General features: G+C 39.7%; 1 protein-coding gene across 2 annotated transcripts in view; it reads left to right on the forward strand.

Annotated features, from left to right (window-relative positions):
• The first annotated feature begins 251 nt into the window (after nt 1-251).
• The window catches only part of sec24d (SEC24 homolog D, COPII coat complex component), a 128,789-nt gene continuing 103,595 nt past the window's right edge, over nt 252-25,445 (forward strand). Inside the window, exons 1-6 of one of the 2 annotated variants that reach the window (XM_052010332.1) lie at nt 252-347; nt 502-643; nt 10,158-10,322; nt 11,230-11,359; nt 11,811-11,959; nt 14,431-14,715. In XM_052010332.1, the coding sequence (XP_051866292.1) occupies nt 10,199-10,322; nt 11,230-11,359; nt 11,811-11,959; nt 14,431-14,715 (688 nt within the window). In that variant the 5' untranslated portion in view covers nt 252-347; nt 502-643; nt 10,158-10,198. The remainder of the gene's footprint in view (nt 348-501; nt 644-10,157; nt 10,323-11,229; nt 11,360-11,810; nt 11,960-14,430; nt 14,716-25,445) is intronic. The other variant, XM_052010333.1, reaches the window with a different exon arrangement.

Here is a 25,445-nt window from a genome sequence, read left to right on the forward strand (position 1 = left end):
GAGCTTCCCTCCGCCTCCCTCGGTTGCCACGGTTTCGTTACTATCTCTCCCGTTCCCATGGCTCCTCATTGTCTCTGTCTGTCTCTCCGCTCGACACATCTCCTAGGTTTCCTATTGTCCTTCAGCGCTGACGTGTGCCTCTGGGCGCCCAGCGGCCACGCATGCGCAGCGCCTCCTGCCGTGCTCTGCGAGAGCAAGTGCCGGCGGCAGCGGCTCTTTGACGTGGCACTTCCCCAGCTGGTGGATACAATATTGCACCGAGGGCAAGCCCGGCCAGAGGACAGCCGGCTCGGATAATTAGCCGGTACCCCCAGTAAAAGCAGCATACGGCACCCACCGACTGCAAGGTAAACTGCAATGGTGCTTTTTAAGCAATTTTACATTTTGATTGCTTATTCATTTATTTTTACATATTTGCTATGCTCTTATTTAATCTTTCTTCCTTCAAACACTGCCAGTTCCGAAACTGAGCACTTTCTCCTGAATTATCTATTTATTTAGAATAAAGAGTAAAGACATCAGCAAATTTCAAATGCGTGGGGAGTTTGACGTGGCAATTCATTCACTGACAGCTCTGTTAACTAATCTGTGGTATCAGTTCAGAAGGAAAGCTGCTGTTGGCATTTCATATTACAACATTTAGGCAAGTACTCATAATAGAGATGTGTTAATATTTTCATTCAATTAATGTGTATTTTTATAAATAAAAGTTTGTACTTGAGAAGTGAGGCCTTGCATCATCTACATCCAGGGATGTGCGGTTGTGGCAAATGTGTACATGAAGTGTCTGAAACAGATCCAATGCGTGAAGAAGTCATAACGTCCACTTTTGAGGTTCATTTTATCATTCATCCTTTGAGAATGTGTTTGTCATTATATCACCGAGTATTTCACTGCTGATTTAGTGAAAAATATTTGCATTGTTCATTCTTTCCATCCATTCTTCCCCAAATCTTGATTCCATGAAATTTTTGGTTGAATGTTGATAAAACTCCCAAATTAATTTGATTTAAGATTTTTTTTTATGAACTGGATGACAGGGACAAGGCCTGGAATTATTGCTCTTCCCTAATTGTCCTTGAAAAGGTGATGGTGAGTTGTCTTCTTGGACCAATGCCGATTGACTTCAGTTTTACCAGGGTTTTTGATTCCACACTCAAGTAATGCCTTGACGTCAAGGACAATTACTGTCACCTCACCTCTGGAATTAGCTCTTTGGTCCATGTTTGGACCAAGGATGTGATGTGGTATGGAGGTCCACGGTCTCTTATGGATGCCCAGTTTTGAGCTGTCAAATCTGTTTTGAGCCTTTCTGGGTGGGCTTCCCACCTTGTATGCAAAGCTGCAGCCTTATTGCTGAGAGGACAGTGTCTGATAGTTAGTCTAGAATTTCACTATTTAATTACTTTAATCTGTTTAAATTCATCTGTCAACATTCATCTTCTTACCTATGTGCCATTTATTATTTCTTTCTTCTTAGTCAGTCCCCTGGAATAAGGATGATTTGCTTTCGTTTTAATTTTATGGGTTCTGAAGTGACTGATGAAGCCAAAGTGGAAACAACAGATTCTTCCACAGATGGGATAGGTGGGTTGTTTGTGAGGTAGTGCACTCCTTCCACTGGGCTTCTGTATTGTCCCTTTTGTCAGTTTGAGTGGTCAGGTTGCGTTTTTTTCAAGAAAGCTTGGACATCCTTGGATCTTTGAAAAGACAGCTAAAGAACCTGCATTTCACTATAAACAGTAGAGTAGTTAGACACTGGTGACTTGAGGTTAAATTATACCGACAGCTGTCTCCAGATCATTAAGCACTAATAATACAGTGAAGTATTATAATTATAGAAATCTGTCACTAACTGCTAGTGAATTAACTTCAGTTCAATGGTGTTGGCCAACAATAAGCAATGATCTGGAGGAAGGTCTTCAACCTGAAAAATTAACTGTTTTTCTCGCTCTGCAAGTGCTGCCTAAGTTGCTTAGTGTTTTCAGTTTTCCTTTTCGGCTAAATATTTTCAGTTTTTATTTCAGAGTTTCAGCATCTGTATTTTTGTTTTTCAATAAACAATGATTGAATTGAATCTAGATTAAGGTGCAAAGATGTCTAAAGGATGCTTGAAATTAGTCCAATAAATGATCTGAATAAAGGAAATTCTGTCCATCAGTCTTGAGCAGTTCAGGGATAAATTTTGCTTTGCCATTGTTTCTGCCAAGTTTGTAGTTTAAAGTGTAGGGTTCAACTACTGCCCATTGTTCTTGCAGTCTGGCACAGGGCTCCTCCATAACTTGAGGATGAGAATGTAAGTGGAATTTCTTGCTTCTGTTACTTCTGTTTAATTGTTCTTCTTTGAACCCAGTGATTCAATGTAGTGCTTTTTAATTCACTCATGGAATGTCCACCTCAATGGCACAACCATCATTTTAAGCCCATCCCTAACTGCCCTTGAGAAGGTGGTAGTGACCTGCTTTCTGGAGCTGCTACAGTCAACATGGCGAAGGTAATCCTGGAGTATTGTTAGGTGGAGAGATTTTGACCCAGCTCAAATGAAAGCATACCTAATAGTCAGGATCCACTGTGATTTGAAGGTATGATGTTTCCCTGCACCCGATGCCCTTGGACAGTGGAGATTAAAGATTTGGGAGGTCATTGATGTGCCTTTGGTTAAATCAAGGAGGGTTCCTTAGTCAAGTCAAGTAATACTTTATTGTTAAATCCTGGATGGTGTTGAGTGTTATTGTAACGTCGTTAATCTAGGCAAGTCAGGAGTATTCCATATATATCTGACATGCCTTATAGATGGTAGAAATCTTTTGGGGTATCTAGAGATGAGGCACCTGCTGTGAAAATATTTGGGCGTTGATGTGCTGGTTAATTTATGTGGCTAGTCTGGTGAATCTTCTTGTTTTCCCCAGCCTGTGCCTGCCCTCGCCTTCCTTATTGGTTTGTAGCTTGTAGGTTTGCCCTTTGTAGCTTGGCATTCATTTATGGGTATGCATGTGCTGTTTCTGGTAGTTTCTCCCACAGTTCTCATTGAACCAGGGTTGGTCTTTTGTTGTGAAAATAATGGTAGCCTGAAGGATAGGTGTGGCCATGAAATTAAAATGTGTTTTTTTATATATGTGTGTGTGTGTGTGTATGTATGTGTGTGTGTGTGTGTGTATATATATATATATATATATATATATATATATTTATATATATATATGTATGTGTGTGTGTGTGTGTATAGATATACATATGTGTGTGTGTATATATATATATATATATTTACTGCTGCCAGTAATTGCACCTCATGGACGCCCAAGTTTTGAGCAGCTGAATAGTTCTGAATGTCGCAGAACACAATGGACAATGTCTTCTGTCAAGTCAGGACTTCACCTTTGTGAGGACCATGCTGAGGTCACTCCTACCAATCCTTTGATGGGTGGATGAGAATGAGGTTACGTACTTTTTCTCTTGGGTCATTTCTCTTATCAGCTACCGACTCAGGCACGGTCTGGTGGCTATGTCATTTGGGATTTCACTGGTACTGTCAGTGATGGTGTTAGTAAGCCACTGAGGATGACGGACGTTGAAGTCCCACACCCAGAATTCATTCTGCATCCTTATACATCCACAGTACTAATCCATCAGCTGAGGGAGGCTAGTTAAATGCTAATCAGCAAGAGGCTTCCTTCCCCTTATTTGACAGATGTTCTGAGACATAATGAGGTCTGGAATCAATGTTGATGATTGCTTGGGTCACTCTCTCCTGACTGTTTATCACTTGACCATCACCTCCAATGGATCTTTGCTGATACGGTTAGGGATGCTAATAAATGAGGATGCAGCATTAGTTGAAGGTTGTGTTTCTATGAGTACAACTGTGTTAGGCTGTTGCTTGACTCATCTGTGGAACTGATCTCACAGATGCAGAAATAATCTTCCATTTATATAGATGGCCTGGGTGTACCTTTCTCATGTCTGGATCCACTGTCTAGACTGATATCAGGTGCTCAGTCCTATCTAATTTTTATACATTTTTATGAGTTTTGTAGAACTAAGTGGCTTGCTAGACCTTTTTCAAGGGCAGTTACTGGATAACAGCATTGTTATGGGTTTAATATCACTTATAGCCCAGACCAGGAAAAGCCAGTACAATTCTTTCCTTAAAAGAGATTTGTGAATTGATGGGTTTATACACCAACTGGATGGTTACCTTTCCTGCAAATAACCTTTTATTCCATTTATTTAACTAACTGAATTTAAAATTTCCAGTTGTCCTGGTGAAATTTCACCTTGTCTCCAGATCTTTGTCAATGTTGTTGTATTTCTCATCTTTGTACCATAACCATTTTGCCACCAATTTTATTTCCTAACATTCTTGAAGTGTTTTGTGACATTTACTTTGGTAAAAATGCTGCATAAATAAAGAGGTTGTTGTTGCTATTTGCTCTTATTACCTTTGACATTTTACCCATCTAAATAGTTTGCTTGTCTGTGACATCCTTCTACAGGCAGGTAATAAAATCTTCCCCCAAATTGTCCCTTTTCTGAATCTACATCTTTCTCTCATTTCTGTCGTCTCCTCTGAATCCCCACGGTTCCTGAGACTGAAAATGATTTTGCCTCCTTGGGTATGATCCAATTCATTTTTAAAATTCCATCAATTCTTTAAAAGAGTCACAAATGGTATTATTGTATTTTGACTGTGTGTCTTTGGTACTTCTCAACATCTCTTCAGACATTTAATGGTCAACCATATCACCCAACGCCTTTCTTCCTTTGTCCAGCTAAGTGGGATTGCCTGACTTGGTTCCATTGTTACCTGTTTGATTAACAATCAGAACACCTTCAGATATGACTTCCCTTCCCACCCTCCATGTTTAAATATGCAGTTTCCTAAGGCTCTTCCTTTGCCCTTCACAGCCTTAAATTTCTCATTCATACAGTGACCCTTCTCTTCCACCTGCTCATTGCTTTTGCATTGTATGTTCAGATCCTCCAATATCCAGCCTTGGATGAGCGTCAGTGTTCTTCAGTTAATATTGGGAAGACTGAAGCCTTTGCCTTTGTTAGCTCTCACAAATTCCATAACGGTGCCATTGATTCTGTATCTATTATATTTGCAGAGTGATCCTGTAAGTTAAGGGTCCAAGACTCGAGACTCAAAAGGCAAGCAATAAAAGAAAATAATTTATCAATAAATTGACTCGGGGATTCATTTGAAACTAAAAGCCATGCCACTCAAGACTGGTTCTAATGTCAAGTTAGATGAACTAACAGTTTCATACCATGTATATACCTTTTTTTGTACAGATTCTTTGTCTGCAACTGTTGCCTAATCTGACTCAGCATACGGCATGTGACTATTTTGGCACAAAATTATGCAGTCACAATTCTTATCGCTACCCACTTTCAGGATTACTGAATTTCTCAGTTTCTTTCTTTGTTATGATGAATTCACATTTCCATAATTTTCTATTTAACATTAAGCTAACTTGATTAACACTTACACTATTTCTTCTCATTAGATTTAAGACTGCCTCTATGATCCATCCCTATCCAACACTTATTCTATTTGATTATGCCTGGAGATAACTGTCTCTTTACACAAGCCGTCCTTGTTCTGTTTTATCTCCGTCTCTCTGTTTGCCCAGTTCAGCAAGTTCTTCATGCTTCATGCATGCACTCACATTGTTCTTTCAAATTATATAATAACTATCTCATCACACTCTAGGCTTACGCCAAGACTTTTATCCAGTCATGATCACAGTATTATCCAATACTGTTCAGCCACCATCTCAGGTTGAACCAGGCCAATTGAATTCTCAGTTGTCTATTCAATAGTAAGCTGAGCTTCCACATATTTTCTGTCACAAGAATATGGATACATAGTTATATGTCTATAATGTAACCCACCCCTGCTTCTTGCCTCCACTTCTACTAATGAAATTCTCATTACTGCCTTTTTCCCCTTCAGGTTGGTCTATTCCAATGCTGTCCCAGCTGTCCTTCAAATCCCAACTATCTGTAAACTTCAGCCCAACCAAGTCCAAGTTGCCTACATCTCAATTATCACATCTCAATTTTCATCTATTTTCTCTTGGGCTACCTTAGCTTGAAGTCTTCCATTACCTCCTCAGCCGTAGAATTCTTTAGTCATCCTACTAACTGCTGTTCTATGAATTCAATCACACCAAACTTCACACTAAATTTGACAGCTATGGATTAAGTAAACAGTGCCCCAAGTCCTTGACTCTGAACCTAAGCTTTGACTCTGCTCCTCTCTTGCTTTAAGAAATTCTTTAAATTTCTTAGAACGGTAATTAATTTGTACAATTCCAAACAAAAATGCACTGTGCAAGTGAAAACAGAAATGGTTAACCCAAGAGTTCAACTTTGAACACGTTTCTGGGTGTCTTAGTGCCTGCCAGGAATATTGACTCCTGACTTTTTAGTGGCATTTTTGTTTGTTCCTGCACCATATTTTTTTGCACTATAACTTCATAAAGTAAAATTATCAGTCACATTTTGCCATATACAATACTTGTATGTGGTCCAATTTTCAATGTAACTGGTATGAAAATAATAATTCTTATTTATGCAAGGGACAGGTTTTACAAAGCCCTAACCATATATTCCCGTAAATCATGCAAAACAAAATTTTGAGCCTGTTTTGAAGGTTTGTACTGATTTCCTGTTGAAGCTCTGCCCATTAAGAATTAGTTTGGACACTTCTTATTATAATCCACTCTAATGCAGATTTTATTTCCTGGGGCATTAGTCCACTTGTTGATGTCATCAGCAAGTGTAGCTCCTTTTAATTACTTAATGACAGAAATTGGATCAAAAGGTTGCAATTTACAACCTTCATAAATAACTCACCATAAAATAAATAGCATATCATATTGAAAGATAGATATTAGATATTTATTTATTAGTCACATGTACATCAAAAAGCACAGTGAAATGTGTCTTTTTGCATTACTGAGAATGTGCTGGGGGCAGCCCGCAAATATCGCCACTCTTCTGGCGCCAATGTAGCATGCCCACAGATTCAAACCTGAATGTCTTTGGAATGTGGGAGGAAACCAGAGCACCCAGAGGAAACCCATGCAGACACATGGTGAGAACGTACAAATTCCTTACAGACAGTGGTGGGAATTGAACCCAGGTCCCTGGCGCTGGAATAGCGTTACGCTAACCACTACGCCAACTAACTCCGAATAATAGTGACCCACAGGACAAAGATTTTGAATATAAAAAAGCATCACCTGTAATTTGAATTAAAAAGTAATCATCACCAGCAGGCCTCTGTAAGGATGGAGGGGTCTATGAACTGCTAATGTAGCTCACAGACACCTTTGCTGCTGCTGGTTGTGGGGGCTTGGGACCACCCAGTGCATGGAATGTGCTCAGGCCCACTCCATAGAAGGGGGTGGGGTCTTCCTGGGAGACCCTTGCAGCTATACCCACCTTCCCAGCACCTTTTTCCCTTCCCTCCCCTGTTTTCTGTGATATTTATTTTCCCCCACCCTACTGGCACTGTTAGTTTCAGCACCCATTACCTCAGTAATATTGTTCATGAATTTTGAAACTAAAGCCTTGATCTTATCCAAGTTTCATTGTCACCATTAAAGTGACCTACAATAGTGCTTCAATGCACTTAAAGGAGAGTAAACAATTGCTAGCCCAAGATCGTTGACTTAGCTTTCAGTCACATTTCCAAATTTCTACTGTCATGATGTCCGTTTTGCCCCATAAGATACTTTTCTATGATACAATAGGAAGGTAACATTTTGTTACAGATGCTAATCCAAGTACTCTGAAGTCCTTGATATCAGTTTTCCAAGTAACCAATATACTTTCTGTTCATTTTACTTGTAAGTAAACTCATAACATTAGTTTACCCTGGTACAATTAGGTGTTCTTTCCTATGAGCTGAATTGACCTCAGTGGAACTGAATGTGAGGGAAGTGAGCACAAGAGGTTTTCGATCTTCTCGGATGAGGTTTGCCCTAATGGCTAAAGAGAAAAATCAGCAACCATAAAAATACCTATTGGCAGAGAGACATACCTGAAAGCAAGTATGAATTGTGTTATTAATAGCCTGGGGCAATACCAAATTCTGCATCAGTGGTAGCAGGCTGGTAGGAAAGCAACAAATCTAAAATAAGTGCAGCAAAGGAAGTCAAACTATTAATGTAGTCACACTGAAGCTCTCTGCATTTACAGTAAGTGGGCCTTCTGTAGCTTGTTAGCTAGCTCTTCAGTCATGAACCAATATTGTTCCTTCAACTAACAAAGCAATAATGTAGAATATGGAAAAACAATTATTTCAGGTCCTGCAGTTACAAGATGAATGAATAAAGATGCAAAGGAATAACTGAGGAAAGAGGCTATCATTAGGTACATATTCAGCAGAGGAGTGCAGAGGATGAGGACAAAAAATTCTCAAGAGAGATTTAATAAAACAGGTAGAAAGGCAAAAATGTAAATGAAATTACATTATCAAGTCCCATAAAATAAAGTATTTTACAGACACATCAAAGGTTGGGATGGGAATAGGGCCATGAACAGATGAACAGATAAACATCATAATAATACAGGTACTGGCAGAAATATCAAATCATTATTTTGCTTTGGTACCTATCTGGCATTTAGAACAATTGAATGTGACATTGAATGATGCGAGCAGATGTATGCTAAGTTAATTTAATGTAGAAAAAGGGGATATATTAAATAAACTAATCAAACTCAAATAGGATAAAACTCCACTCCAGATGACTTGTGTCCACACAATTTAAGAGAATGTCAGATGAGATTACAGGGGCATTAATAATTTACAGAGCCATGCATTTAATAATTCATCAGAAAAATGTGTAACAACAGGGGTCTGCTTGATAGCATAATATTTATTGTGAAGGATCAGAGATTGATTTTTGGGACAGCGGGTTTGCCATATAAGGAGAGATTAGTTGGATTAGGGTATACTTGCTAGCATTTAGAAGAATGAGAAGTGATTTCTTTGAAATGTGCTAACTTCCTAGGGGGCTTGACAGTTGTTTTCCTTCGCCAGGGTGTCTAGAAGCAAGGTCAATGTCTCAGAATAAGGGAGAACAAGGAGAAATTTCTTTACCCAGATAATAGTGAATTTTTGATTTCTTTACAGAAAAGGGGCTGAGGAGGTTTAGTCACTTTAGGAAAAGGATTAATTGATTTTTAGCTCTTCAGAGAATCAGGGCTTATGTTGCAAGTGCAGGAAATGGCACTGAGGTAAAAAAGATCATGATCTTGTTCAATGGTAAAGGAAACGTGAGGGGCCAAATAACTTACTACTACTTGTATTTCTTATGTTCTTAAAAGGGAAATAGAACATGTTCAAGGAATTATAGACCCGTCAGATTAAGAAAACTAATTGGCAAAATAATGGAATTCCCTTGAGGAAAAAAAAGGATACCTGGAGATAAAAAAGGGTAAAAATGAATGATAGCATGACATTTGAAAGGGAAGTTCTTGCTTAGCCAACCTTACTGCACAAAGTGAGTAGACAACAGAAATGCATTAGATCTAGATTTTCAAAGGCTAGTAAGGTACTCCATAATTGACTTAAAAGTAAATTTGGAGAATGGGGAGTTAGGGGACAAACAGTAGGATAGATTGCTTGCTGGCTTCAAGACAGTATGGAGAGAGTGGGAATAACAGATAGTTATTAACAATAGAAGAAGGTGGGTAGTGGTGGTGCACAAGTATCGGCTCTGGGATCACTGCTGTTCACAACCTACATCAATGATTAATGTACAAATAAACTATCTAAAGAATGATGAGAATATGGAATCTGCTATCACAGGAAGTGATTGAAGTAAACAGTACAGATGCATTTAAGTGGTGAACTCCTGTCCATGGCCAATATGTTGAAGCATTCTGCTACAATTTTGTCAACTATCTCTCATATAAATAGCAAGGCTTCACTTGATTAATTGAAATATCTAAAGCATTGCTTTGTCCCTTCAAGCTTGTATTTTAATATTTGACAATTCACCATGCAGTCAGGACATAGGAGTTCCTGCATTATTGTCAGAATTTATTTGGATGGTGTACATAGGGATACTAGAATCTGGACTGTCCTGCAATGTGAAAGTAACTTGGAACATTGTCCTTCTCTTTTTCTCCATTAGGTTTCTCAAGGATCCAAGGAATGAGAATATTTTAAACAAAAATGAGTCAACAAGGATATATTACCACACCACCTTATTCTCAAGGTCAACCTGGAATGGGAGGATATCCAACTGGGTTTGGTTCAGCAACTTCACAGCCTCATTATGGCCACTATGGTGGAACAGGTCAGTCATATTCTATAGTATCCACAGGTAATCTGTATGCAGATTCAGGAGAAATAGGCCTAAAAAAGTTGCCCTGTGTCCTCCATCCCCTGCATCCACCCACCTTACCCTGACAGCTGTTGAACACTTCTAGAATTTGTTTGATCTGTCTCTGATGAGCAGGGGTGGGCAGGAAGCCAACATTTAGCTTCTGTTGCATTGCATTTTGTTGGGAAGTTAACATAATTTGCATGGAAGTTCTGAACCTTTACTTCTGTTTCAAATTTTATATTCTACTCCTCATGATTATGTTATCTAATAATTGAAATAATTCAAGCTATACAATTTAATTAACAACCAAAGTGGTATTTAAATAATTTGAATTTCTACCACTTTTGTGTCTATTTATCTACTCTGCATAATTTAGCACAAAAAGTAACTCAATTGTCAGGAGTAGATGGTGTTGTAGATTGTGGAATCGATGAATTAAAAACAGAAAATGTTAGGGATTCCCAACAGGTCAGCTAGCATCCATGGAGAGGGAGACAGTTAACATTTCAGGTCAATGACTGTTCATTAAGTTTTGTATTCTCCAGAACATCTCTCATATTGCAGAAGGATCGTTGGCCTGAAATGTTCACTCTTTTTCTGTTTCTCTCTCTACAGATGCTGCCAGACCCATTGAATATCTCCAGAATTTCTTCAATTCTGTTTTTATTTTAGATTTCCAGCATCTGCAGATTTTTGCCTTTAAGTGGAATTGAAGAAATCTATAAACTCAGCAAACATTTTAAATTTGTCATATTTGTGAGGAAATGTTTTACTTTGAATACCTTTTACAATTACTTTTCCTATGCATTGCTATTTTCTCCAAAAGGTTTATTTGTGTAAAATAGGGTTGTGGTTAATAGCTGTATTTGTTTCACAGGGCCATTGAAACCAGTATCTTCACCTCATGGGCCATCAATTTCTGTTGGTCATTCACCAACTTCTCCACCACAATTTGGCCAAACTAGCCTCCAGAATGGAATATATAGTCCTGGAAACCAAATGCCAAGGTATTTACCATAACCTGTAATAAAATCTGTATAAAACATCATTTCACATACATATGCATACTCTGCCTTGTTTTAATAACACTGAATATGTTTTAAAAGAGTAATCTAAGTATGCTGGATATTTTTTAGCAAGTACTGTGACTCCCTGTGAATTAATCACAAGTAAAAAGTAAAGGCACTATAGATTCCAGCTCAATTTGATGCGGACCCAGAGTCATTATTACTCAATCAGGTGCTTTCATTTGCCCTGCCCAATAGTTAAAGGCCATGTAACCATGAAATTTTGCAGAGTGCTAGACTGTAGTAGGGCTTGGTTTGTTGAAAAGTATATCACATGCTAATATTTGCAATAAACTGTGTATTAAATAGTCCAACAATGAAGAATAATTGGAAGTAAATTAGTTGGAAATGCCACCACTATGTGTATATTTAATTTTATTTGTGTTTGTAGCTATGCAGTTTCTTCCCCAGGCAGTGGTCAGACTCCTTCCTTCCAATTCCATGGCTCCCACCCACAATCAATGTACCAGAATACTTCACCGCCTGCATTCACACAGCAAGTCATTGGTCAAATCGGTGCCATGAAAATAAGTGGCTATGGTAAGTTTTCTTGCTTAGTAACACAGAAAACCAGTTAAATATTTGTTTGGGTGTTTAGGGTAGTGAGAAGGGAGTGAAAAAGCAACAGGAACTGAAAGACTTATTCATGTTTTTGTTTCAAAGATTTTTGGTCCTAGATGGTCTTTCTGCAGATGTGCCTTGTTGGCTCCCTCAGTGTACAATTTCTTCAGCCTTTTGAACTGTGAGGACAAAAGGGCATAAGAGTGGAATTAGATGAAATTGCCATATTTTTATAAGCAATGTGTCCTCACATCCATGTGGAATGTGAGATTTCCCCTGGGTATATATATGCTTTGATGAATTTACTTCTGCCTTTCTACTTTTAAAAAATCAAAGGGAAACTAGGGGAACTCATTTTAAAGTCCTGTGGTGATTCTGGGATGTCTGAGAGCTCAATAAAACACAGCAAGTATATTGCTGACATGACACAAGCAACTCAGAACCTCTATAATTGTTAACAAATTTTTTCATCTATTCATAATTTACTCCTACAGAATTCATGCAACTCAAACAAAATTTTCCTTTAATAATTTCTTTTTACTGTACAAATAATTAGATTAGATGAGATTTCTGAAAAGTTAATAGGAAGCTGTTTCTTGTATGCAAGATAAGTTCAATAATTGAGTTAAAGAAAATTAATTGGAGCCAATGCTTTAAAAGTTGTTAGGTGTTGGATTTATGGGGAAGTGTGTTAATATGTAATTTCATATATTGAATAAAGTTATTTTCACTCAACGTCTAGGGCGCTAAAAATATGGAACACCACAAATGTAATGCGATGGCAAAAGAATTGGAGGCAACATGAGGAAAATGTTTTAATGTAGCAAGTGGTTAAAATGGACTTCCTGATAGGGTGATGGATATGGGTTCAATCATGCTCATCAAAACTGCAATAACTGAATACTTTGAGAAAGATAACAGGATTATTGGGGCAGCATCAGTGATCTGGTTTAATCTTGACATCAAATGATGTCCGTGTGGAGCTTGCACTTTCTCCCTGTGATCACATGGGTTTCCTTCTGGTTTCCTCCCACATCCCAAAGCTGTGTTGGTTGGTATGTTAATTGGCTGCTGTAAATTGCCCCTAGTGTGTAGATGAGTGGTAGAATCTGGGAGGAATTGAATGTGGAGAGAATAAAATAGGATTAGTGCAAGTGAGTTCTTAATGGTCAGTGCTGACTTGATGGGCCAAAGGATCTGTGTAAAGGAACACTGAATACTCAACTGAAAGATTAAAGTCGCTTTTGCGAATGAATGGAGGTGTCATCCAAAATGGTCTTCCAATCTGCATTTGGTTTTTCCAGTGTAGAGGTGACAATGTAGAATTGTAGAGACCATAGAGGCAATGGGAATCCACTGGCTTCCCACCAAAATAAAGCCTAAAGAGGGTTTTTATAGATCTGGCGTTGTTATCCTCTGGAGTGTGACCATAGCGTTTTTAGTACAGAGAGCATGTTCTCTGGGCTCATTCTGCTCCTCTTAAAAACATGAAGCCTCTCATGACGTATTCCTGAAATATTGCGAGAGTTGCTTCCATGCTTTCCATTGTGCCTAACTTAGTAATGTTAGCCTGAACTTCCACTGGCACCTAACTTTTGCAACTATAAAGCTTGTTTCACATAATTGTAAATTATTAAAGCACACTCAATTACCAAAAATTCACCCAATAACTTTAGGGCAAACAACCATTCTTTATCATTTTTAAAATAGTTAAAACTTACTCCCTCAAATTTCACACCTTTATCTTTCTCCAAACATAGGTGGAGGGGATTTGGTGAGTGAAGACAATTTGGTAGAGGATTATTGAGGATCCAGTAAAGAAAACAAAGAGCCACATACCTGATCTCTCCTATAGAGAGAAAATCCTTGTGTAAATTGTTTAAGTGATTTAATAAGTGCCTGGAAAAGATCCGAGTATTCATGCAGATAACTCCTGTCAAATTATACTACAGCACTAAACTCCCACTGAGGCCAAATTCCACAGCGTTTTGTGTTTCTGGGCTGGCTTTCTGCAGGTGTTTCTGATGGGTTTCAATTTCCTGAAATGTTCAATTTAAATTTTCTATTTATTTATGATGATTACACTTACATGTTGCAAGGCCAGCATTTATTGTCCATCCCTAATTGCCCTTGAGGTGGTGATGAACTGTCGCAATCCTTCTAATGAAGGTACCCTCACTCAAGAAAAAACACCGGCATTTCAATGAATGAATTGCTGGAGGAACTCAGCAGGTCCAGCAGCATCTGGCGAGGCAGAGGAATGGTCAATATTATGGGTTGAGATCCTGCATCAGGACCTGTAATGTCGACCATCCCTCTGCCTCTACAGATGCTGCCTGACCAGCTGAGTTTCTCCTGCAGTTTGTCTTTTGCTCCAGATTACAACAGCTACAGCCTCTTGTGTCAGCATTTCAATTAGGTTTTGTTTCAAATGTCCCTTTTTTTAATAGGTTCTTCTCAAGCACCATCACAAAGTGACCCATCACTATCCGGACCACCCCTCCAGCCTTCATTCCAAGGATCTCAACCACAACAACGATTGCCTCCTATTTCATCTCCTCCAACCCAAGGAATGTCTGTTGCACCTGCTGTCCCAACAGCTACCATGCCCCCTGGAGGGGCTGCTCCTCCCCCTGCAGGAATGAACATTAGTCATGCTGGACTGAATCAAGGCAGTGTTGGTTACCAGCAGGTTCCAGGTCAGCCTCCCATGGCTGGGTACTTACAGCAGCAAGGTAAACATTTTTAATATTTTTTACTGTATTCATTAACAAACCATTATTCTGATAGTAGTCTGAAATGTTGCTGTCTCGGATCTGGCTCAATAGCATTTTAAGTAGCAATATTTATAATTATTGGGATACCACTATAGTGTAGCATGGTCAATCGAAGTTATTCATGCTCGGCTGTAAGTGGGACTTGTTCACCATGTAATCACAATTGTCATCTGAAATGGTAAGTTTGCTGTTGGAAAATGTGAAATTTAAACTTCTGTGTTAGAAACTTGCCAAAGGAAACAGACATTAAATTGAGAAAATAATGTTACCCATATGTGTGCTGCCCCATTCTTCAGAAACATTTGAACCCAGTGGATTACTTTTAAAAGTAGTTACTACAGCTAAATAATAGCCAATGTACAAAATTGGGGTTCACATAAAATACCTCGAATGATTTAATGTTAATCTGGTGGTAACTATCACTTCAGCAGTAGAACAGGTTAGCAACTTCGATAAAGTGTATTTGTAGCAGATACGAGGTTTAATGTGAGGGTTTGAACATTTCTACCAAACAATGTCTTGACTTGGGTGTGGGTTAATGGTGAGGGTAGATAGTGGGGTGGGAGGGTGGTGGTCTGGCTGCAGTTAGTGTTTGTGACCATCATCAGTAATTACTGTTCCACAAACATGCAGATTGTAAGTAATGAGTTTAATGTTCTGGAATTTTGATGGATGTTTTTCTGATATTCTCAGCTGTAATATCAGCAGAAGATTGGAAGAAGCTTGGGAGAATTGGCAGAAAAGAATGTTTCTCCAAGTTTTCACTGAACTTCCACTGAAATTATGGCAGGACATTGGGGAATTTAAACTTAAATATTACTCCCATACATTAAATTTAATCCTTAACTGTCAAGATGTGGTGGACCAGAATTAAAGACCTATTTAATTTTTCTCCAGAAGCACTTTGTGACAGAATGAACACCATATGTCATCATTGATATGATGTGAGTCCTACAAGTCATTCACCTGAATTGTTTTGACTCACTCACATATATGGCCATGTTTTATAGATCTTTCACATTAGAAAAAAATTTCAGTAAAATCACCACTAGCAGTAATAGTGATTCAGTAAATCATGAACTGATTTTATGAGACATAGAAAAGATAGAACCAGGAAAGTGAGAAAACATAGGAACTGAAAATGAAATTATTTAGTGTTTCAGTTAGTTAAAAGGTTATAACAACCACAAGTTGTCTTTTTGAGTAAAAGACAATAATATTTAAACTGTTACAATTAAATAGTACTTTGTGAGATAGATAGATTTTGTAGAAGGTATCATTGTGACCGACGTAGTTGAGCACAAAGGCAGGGCTTGGAGATTAGGTTTTAGATCTTTGGAGGGAGCTCAGTGTTCCAGGAAGCAGGGAGGAGAGAGTTATGGAGAAAACTTTGATTTCAACTGGTAGTTCATGCCTGGATTTGACATGAGCAACACCCTGTTAACAGTCAGAGGTCCATGAACTAATCAGATTGCTAGAACACTATTATTAATCTAGTATTATTAAAGACCTTATAAATGGTGGCATAGTGCTCAGTGGTGCAGGGGTTAATGCTGTTGCTCCAGAGACCGGGTTTGATCCTGATCTTGGATGGTGCTTGTCTGTAGTTTGCACATTCTTGTGACTGTGTGGTGCTCTGATTTCCTCACAAGTGCCAAAGGCATGCTTGTTAGTTAGTCAGTCAGCTATTGTAAAGTGTGAGTGAGCGGCAGGGGAATTGAAGGTTGGGTGAGGGTGCAGTGGAGTAAATGGGGATGTGAGACAAAAAGTGGGATTAGTGTAGAAAGGTGCTTGATGATTGGTGCAGACACGGTGAGCTGAAGGGCCTGTTTCTGTGCTGTATGACTCTATAACCCTAAGCAGATAAAACACATACTGTACATTACATAAACAACTAAAATGTGAATTATATAAATTATAATAAAAGAATTAGTAGCATCTTCTGATTCTATTATAAATACAAGTTATCAAGTATAATGGGCTAACTGGAAATCTCGTCCAGCCATATTAAGTTAGAAGAGGCATGAGAAATGGATTTCAGTAAAATTCAGTAATACTAGTGGCCTGCTTCAAGCTGGAGGATCGAAACAATATCTGGACTAGTAATTACAACAGAAGCATACCAGGGTGTGGAGGGTATGATAGGTCATGAGTGAGGTTGAGGAAGGCTTAAGCTGAAGTAAGTAGGAAGGATAAACTAGAATAAAGACACTGGGGTATATTAAGTGACAGGAAATGACAAAAGGTGCTGAGAATGAAGCCAGTGCACTGAGGTTCAGAAAGATGGTGGTCAGAGCATCCTAGATAGGCTTACTTTTGGTTTTTCGTTTTCCTTTTGAGTGTGCAAGAGGCATCCAGCACAAAGATGGGAGAATGAATTCCCTGTCCATGAACTTTCCTGATCTGGTTAAGCTCAAGATGGACGGCTGACAACTGTCCCTGCATACCAGCCACAAAAAACAACAATCTGGCAATATTGCTTCAACAACACCTTCTAAACCTTCCACTGCTACCAACTAGAACAAGAATATGCACATAGGAACATCGTCATCTGCAAGGCCCCATTCCCCCTCCCTACACCTAAGTAAATCACTGTCATCACCCAGAGACATACTACCAATCTTTCTTCATCGCTGGGTTGAAATTTTGGAACTCCCGAGGTATCAACGCTGGAGGAATATCTTTATGAAAAGAACTACGGCAGGTTAATGTCTGTGGCTTACCCTTTCAAAAAAAAATTGGGAATGGAAGATGAAGAAAGATCAGTAGAGTTGTTAGGGAGGGTTTAAGCTAATTTGGCAGGGAGATGGGAACTGGAGTGATAGGGCTGAGGAAGGGGAAAACAGTAGTAAATCAAAGATAGCGGACAATAAAGAGGACAGGAAGGACAGGCAGGTGATGGGGCAAATTTGCACCCAGTGGGATGAGTTGCAGTGCAATCAAAGCAAAAAGTGTCAAATACTGGACTTAAAAGTATTATACCTAAATGCACGCAGCATAAGAAATAAAGTGGATGATCTTGAAATATAGCTACAGATTGGCAGGTATGATGTTGTGGCCATCACTGAGATGTGGCTAGAGGATGGATGTCTTTGGGAGCTGAATTTCCAAGGATACACAGTGTAGGAAGGATAGGCAGGTAGGCAGAGGGGGTGGTGTGGCTTTGCTGGTAAGAAATAATATTAAATCATTAGAAAAAGGTGACATAGGATTGGAAGGTGCAGAATCTTTATGGGTTGAGTTAAGAAATTGCAGGGGTAAAAGGACCCTGATGGCAGTTATATACAGGCCTCCAAACAGCTGCCGTGATGTGGACTACAAATTACAACAGGAAATAGAAAAGGCTCGTCAGAAGGGCAATGTTATGATAATCGTGGGGGATTTTAACATGTAGTGGATTGGGAAAATCAGCTTGGTACTGGATCTCAAGAGAGAGAATTTGTAGAATGTCTATATGAGATGGCTTTTTAGAACAGCTTGTTATTGAGCCCACTAGGGGATCAGCTGTACTGGATTGGGTATTGTGTAATGAACCAGAGGTGATTAGAGAGCTTAAGGTGAAGGAACCCTTAGGAGGCAGTGATCACAACATGATTGAGTTCACTTTGAAATTTGAGAAGGAGAAGCCGAAATCCGATGTGTCAGTATTTCAGTGGAGTAAAGGAAATTACAGTGGTATGAGAGAGGAACTGGTCAAAGTTGACTGGAAAGGGACACTAATGGGAAGGACAGCAGAGCAGAAATGGCTAGAGTTTCTGCGAGAAGTGAGGAAAGTGCAAGACAGATATATTCTAAAAAAGAAGAAATTTTCGAATGGAAAAAGGACACAACCATGGCTGACAAGAAGTCAAAGCCAAGGTAAAAGCAAAGGAGAGGGCATACAAGGAAGCAAAAATTAGTGGGAAGATAGCGGATTGGGAAGCTTTTAAAAACTTACAAAAGACAACTAAGAAGGTCATTAGGAAGGAGAAGATGAACTACGAAAGGAAGCTAGCAAATAATATCAAAGAGGATACTAAAAGCTTTTTCAAGTATATAAAGAGTAAAAGACAGATGAGAGTAGATATAGGACCGGTAGAAAACGAAGCTGGGGAAATTGTAATGGGAGACAAGGAGATGGCACAGGAACTGAATGAGTATTTTGCATCAGTCTTCATTGAGGAAGACATCAGTAGTATACCGGACACTCAAGGGTGTCAGGGAAGAGAGGTGTGTACAGTCACAATTACAACAGAGAAGGTACTCAGGATACTGGTCTAGGGGTAGATAAATCTCCCAGACCAGATGGAATGCACCCTCATGTTCTGAAGGAAGTAGCTGTAGAAATTGCGGAGGCTTTAGTAATGATCTTTCAAGAATCAATATATTCTGGCATGGTTCCAGAGGACTGGAAAATTGCAAATGTCACTCTGTTATTTAAGAAGGGTGCGAGGCAGCAAAAAGGAAATCGTAGGCCTGTTAGCCTGACATCGGTGGTTGGGAAGTTGCTGGAGTCGATTGTCAAGGATGAGGTTACGGAATACCTGGAGGTACATGACAAGATAGGCCGAACTCAGCATGGTTTCCTTAAAGGAAAATCCTGCCTGACAAACCTATTGCAATTTTTTGAGGAAATTACAAGCAGGCTAGACAAAGGAGATGCAGTGGATGTTGTGTATTTGGATTTTCAGAAGGCCTTTGACAAGGTGCCGCACATGAGGCTGCTAAACAAGTTAAGAGCCCATGGAAATACAGGAAAGTTATGAGCATGGATAGCGCATTGGCTGACTGGCAGGAAACAGAGAGAGGTAATAAAGGGATCCCATTCTGGTTGGCTGCCATTTACCAGTGTGTTCCACAGGGGCCGCTTCTTTTTACATTGTATATCAACGATTTGGGTTATGGAATAAATGGCTTTGTGGCTAAGTTTGCCGATGATACAAAGATAGGTGGAGGGGTGGGTAGTGTTGAGGAAACGGAGAGTCTGCAGAGAGACTTGGGTAGACTAGGAGAATGGGCAAAGAAGTGACAAATGAAATACAATGTCGTAAAGTGTATGGTCATGCACTTTGGTAGAAGAGGTAAATGGGCAGACTATTATTTAAATGGGGAGAAAATTCAAAATTCAGAGATGCAAAGGGACTTGGGAGTCCTCGTGCAGGATACCCTAAAAGTTAACCTCCAGGTTGAGACGGTGGTGAAGAAGGTGAATGCAATGTTGACATTCATTTCTAGAAGAATAGAATATAAGAGCAGGGATGTGATATCGAGGCTCTATAAGGTATTGGTAAGACCTCACTTGGAGTACTGTGTGCAATTTTGGGCTCTTTCTTTCTTAAATAAGGTGCTGACGTTGGAGAGGGTTCAGAGAAGGTTCACTAGAATAATTCCAGCAATGGGAGGGTTAATGTATGAGAAACATTTGATGGCTCTTGGGCTTACTCCTTGGAGTTCAGAAGAATGAGGGGGGACCTCATAGAAACATTTTGAATGTTAAAAGGCCTTCACAGAGTAGATGTGGCAAAGTTGTTTCCCATGGTAGGGGAGTCTAGTACAAGAGAGCACGACTTCAGGATTGAAGGGCGCCCATTCAGAACAGAGATGTGGAGAAACTTCTTTAGCCAGAGAGTGGTGAATCTGTGGAATTTGTTGCCACGGGCGGCTGTGGAGGCAAAGTCATTGGGTGTATTTAAGGCAGAGATTGATAGGTATCTGAGTAGCCAGGGCATCAAAGGTTATGGTGAGAAGGCAGGAGAGTGGGGCTAAATGGGAGAATGGATCAGCTCATGATAGAATGGCGGAGCAGACTTGATGGGCCGAATGGCCGACTTCTGCTCCTTTGTCTTATGGTCTAGTATGTCTCTAGGTGATGACATTGACTCTGATATTGTGAGGGGGGCTGAGACCTTGCAGATGGTGACGTTCCTACGTGCCCATCGTTGTTCTCCATGGTAGTGCTGGCAGGTTTAGAAGGTGCTCTTGAAGAAATATTGCCAGATTGTTATTTTTGTAGGTGGTAAATGGTGACTGTCATCAGCTACCTATCTTGAGCTCAACCAGATTAAGAAAGTTTATGGACAGGGAGTTCATTCTTCCTTTTAAATGCAGGGTTTACCAATGACACCTAAAATCTATGAATTGGATTAAAGAATTGAGACCATTATCAAAGGATTCCTTTAACTTTAGCCCAATTCTATTGAATAAAATACTGAGAGCTGCTACATCCTGTGTTGTACCTGAAAGCTGGAATTTCCATGGGTGTTCTCCAAGTTTGCCATAACTTGCGAAAGATCAGCAGAAATCCTCAAGTAACTCTGCAAGTAGATATACATAACATATAAGCAGGATGTCAGCTGATTCCAAGTTACAACAGGAGAAGGGAAAAACTTGTATAGAAATTCCAGACATAGTTGCCTTAAATTCATTATATTGATTTCAGCGACTTAGACTTGATTGTCAAATTAAGTTACATTCTCCTTTTTTGATGTGTGTGGCTGTTGAATCTCCAAGTAAATTCTTCACCCCAGTTCCCTGAGTCCCTCACCCCGTGGAATTAAATGGAACCTGAGAAAGTTACACTTTGATGTTAAAATGTAAGTCTGTTCCTAGATAGTTTGCACAGCATGGTGTTTTTGTGTACTGCTTGATTTTTTACGAAAAAGAAATCAGTACCAAAAAGAAATCAGTACCAAAAATTGGGGATTTCAGCATTCTTTGACATCTGTGATTTTCTTTCCCAGTTCCTCAGTGTAGTCCACTGTGCCTCCTGCAGGGAACTGGCCAGTGTCGCAAGGCTGATCTCTGGACCCTGACCAGGACACTGCTGGTTGCACCTCTCTCAAACTCCCTTCGCCCCTAAGCAGGGTATCCTAGTACAGAGTCCAAAGTGTAATGCATGAAGTTCCCAGACATTCTCAGTATCATCTAATGACGTGCAATGTGAAGCTGGATTTCCATTTCTGATGGAGTAGGCCTATGGTCCACAGACCAGTCTTGCAGAGCAGGTTTTCAATGAGCCAATGAATCCTCTTCTGCACATCTAAGGACTAATAACAAGCCCATGGCTAGTGTTTTAGAGATTCTCCTTAATTTACTCATTGCTCACTCTCCTGCAGTGGCAAATTTCCTTCCCCCAAGCTTGAAACTCCCTCTTATCTACCACTGATCACCTGACTAGATGTCTCCATTGGTCACTGATTAGCCCACCAAACTCCCATACCCACTAATTGCCTGACTGGCAATTGAGGCTTCCCCTTCCAGCACTTCTGGCACATGATGGCCATGCTCTACCCATGGATCTCCCTCCTCCTCGACTCCCCCAGAAATTCCACTGGCCTCAGATTTCCTTCTTGCACCTGATTTCAGCACAACGAATGAGTACACGTTTTCCCTCCAGTAATGTTTCAAAGACTCTGGGGCACAGGTAGTGCTGTATCATGTTGCCCAATGGCTGATTAATATGCTTCTCCAGACATGGAGGGAATTCATAGAATCATAGAAAAGTAACAGTGCAAAGGAGGCCATCAGGCCCCTTGTCAGATGAGTGCAAGAGCAATCCAGCTTGTCTCTCTCCCCATTGCCCTCTGCACTTTTTCCTTTTAAGTACTTATCCACATCCCCTTTCAACATGATTGTGCTTCTTTTATCCCTCCTGGCTATGTATTCTGGATTCTAACCACTTGCTGCACAAAAAAAATATTTTCTTTGTTCCACTTTTGGTCTTGCCAATCACCTTCATTCTTGTCCTCAAGTTCTTGATCAATTGATCTTGCCAATAGAAACAGATTTTATTCTGTCTATTCATGATCTTATCCATCCCCTTAACTCTTTGCTCCAAGGAGAACAACCAGCACTTTTCAAGTATGTCAATGCAATCAGCATCCCTAATCCCTGGAATATTTCCAATAACTCTATCCCCCTCACTGTCTATAGCCTTCGCATCTTTTCTGAAGTGTGCAACCCAGACCTGGACATGTAACTCTACTTGCAACTAAACGAGTGATTTAAAGAAATTCATCATGACTTCCTTGCTTTTGTACTCTACATCTCTGTTTATAAATCCCAGGATCCCATATTGTTTTTAACCTTTTCCACAACCTCCCTTGCTACCTTAAATGATTTATGTACAGTATATAAATCCACGGATATCTGTTCCTTTATCCTGTATAGAATTGTGCCCTCCAGTTTATATTGCCTCTCCTTTCTTCTTCCAATTGAAATATAATATTTTTCATATTTCTGGTTTAAATTTCTTCTACCAAGTGTTCACCCATTCCACCAGTCTGCCCATATCCTTTTGAAATATATTATTATTCTCCTCACAGCTCATTTTGCTTACAAGTTTTGTAGTGTCTGAAAATTTAAAACATGCCCTGTACATCCAAGTCCAAGTCATTAATTATATATTAAGAAAACGGGTGTTACTGACTCCTGGGGAACATTACTGTATGCCTCCCACCAGTCTGAAAACTACCATTCACTACTGCTTTCTGTTTTCTGTCAGTTGGCCAATTTTCTATCCATGAGACGAACGCCCCATTCCATGTCTTGTCACCAGCTTTATATACAGCAGTTCATGAACCTCCTCTTAAAATTCCATGTGCACATCAACCGAATTCTGTTCACTGGCCTACTATATTTCATCATCAGAAAGCTCAAGTTAATTCATATCGATTTACATTTAACAAATCTATGCTGGCTTTCCCCAATCAATTTACCCTTGTCCAAGTGACTACTAATTCTGTAGATTTTTGTTTTTAAACCATTGAGATCATGAAGTGACTGGCCTGTTGTTGCATTTGTAATTCTCCAGACCTCAGGCACCAACCCCCCTATCTACAGATATCTGGAAGATTATGGCCAGTATCTCCACAGTCTCCACCCTTACTTCCCTTAGCAATCCAAGATGCATTCCATCTGGACTAGATGATTTGTCCACTTTAAGTACAGCTGCATCTACAGTACCTCTTCATCAATTTTTAGGTCATCACATATGTTGTCTGCATCTTCCTTTGCCGAGACACCAGCAGCATTTTTTTCTTGGTAAAGACTAACGTAAAATACTTACTCAGTACATTGGACATGCCCCCAGCCTCCATTATTAGATGTCTTTTTTTGGTTTCTGGCCTCACCTCTCCTTTTTTTTTACCTGTTTACTCTTTACAGCCTTTAGAGATTTTTGGATACCTTTTTATATTTGTTGACATACTCATAATCTCTCTTTGGTCCACTTGTTTAATTTTTACTTCCCTTTTAACTTTGTATAAGTAGCTTGGTTCTCATTTGTGTTATCAGCCTAATGTACATCATTGGCCCTTTTCCTGCTTAATTTTACCTTGGTGGTTATCTGCCTTTAATTTCCCAGTTTCCTAATGGGAATACGCATGCATTGTACCCAATTATCACCTCCTTAAAGACTGCTCTTTGTTCATTTATTTTTGCCCTCTTAGTATTGATTTCATTTTACCTGGATCAGATTAGTTCTCATTTCTTTGGAACTGACTCTCCTCTAGTTGACTTTTTTTCTCCTACCTTAGAATGGCCCATAGGTATTAGGAGACCTCACAGTACTATGACCACTATCTCTTAAATATTCTCCTATCGATACTTGAACCACTCAGCCTGCTTCCTTCCCTGTTCGATTGGAAATGTGTACATCCATAAACCTCTCTGGGAAAACATTTCAAAAATTCCTTCCCTGGCTTTCCTCTTATTTTATTATTATCCTGGTATATATTAGAATCGTTGATACTCTATGTCATTTGTACTTCTCTGTAACTTCCCTGCAAATTTGCTCCTTTTCTTCCCACGAGTTGGTAGCCTATAGAATATTGCCAGTAGTGCAATGTCACCTGTTTTGTTTCCTAACACTAACCAAATAGATTCTGTCCTGAATCTGAATCCTGAAACTGAAATATTCTGTTTCAGGATATTTTCTTTCTCCAAAACTGCAAAATTCAACTTAATCAATGATGTCATCGCTCTCCTTTCTACACTCCCCTATCTTTACTGAACACTTTATGTAAAGGAAATATTGAGTACCCAATTCTGCCCTTCCTTTTAAACAGGTATCCATTATTGCCACAACATCACGGTGGCACAACGGTTCAGCTAGTAGAGCTGCTGCCTTACAGCCTCAGTGACCTGGGTTCAATCCTGATTTCTGGTGCTGTCTGCGTGGAATTTGCACATTCTCCATGTGCTTCCATTTTCTCCCACATCCTATAGATGTGTGGAGTAGTAGGTTAATTGGCCACTATAAATTGCCCTTGCTTTGTAGATGAGTGGCAGAGTCTGGGGTGAGTTGAGGGGATTGTGGAGAGAATAAAATGGATTAGTGTAGGATGGGTGTTCGTTGTTTGGTGCAGACTCAGTAGGCTGAAGGGCCTGTTTCCACACTGTACGACTCTATGACTTTATGAGTCTAAGATTATCAGGTAGCTAATTGTGCCTTCAACTCTCCAACAGTGACTAATTTCCCTTGGTGTTGACACAACATCCTTTGTAAACTTTAGACCTTGTACTCTCTTGTCCACGCCTATGTACAACTGTACTGTCTCATGCTCTAGTTATCTGTTTCTCTCGGTGCTTATTGCACCCTTTTTTCTCCTTTTGGCTGGTACGGTCTGTTGCCCTTCCCCCTGCCAAATTAATTTATACCTCCCCTGCTGCTGTCCCTGCCACCCCTCCACAGCTGTGGGGCACCTCCC

Source organism: Pristis pectinata, chromosome 2 (assembly GCF_009764475.1).
Source record: "Pristis pectinata isolate sPriPec2 chromosome 2, sPriPec2.1.pri, whole genome shotgun sequence".
Classification (NCBI taxonomy): Eukaryota; Metazoa; Chordata; class Chondrichthyes; order Rhinopristiformes; family Pristidae; genus Pristis; species Pristis pectinata.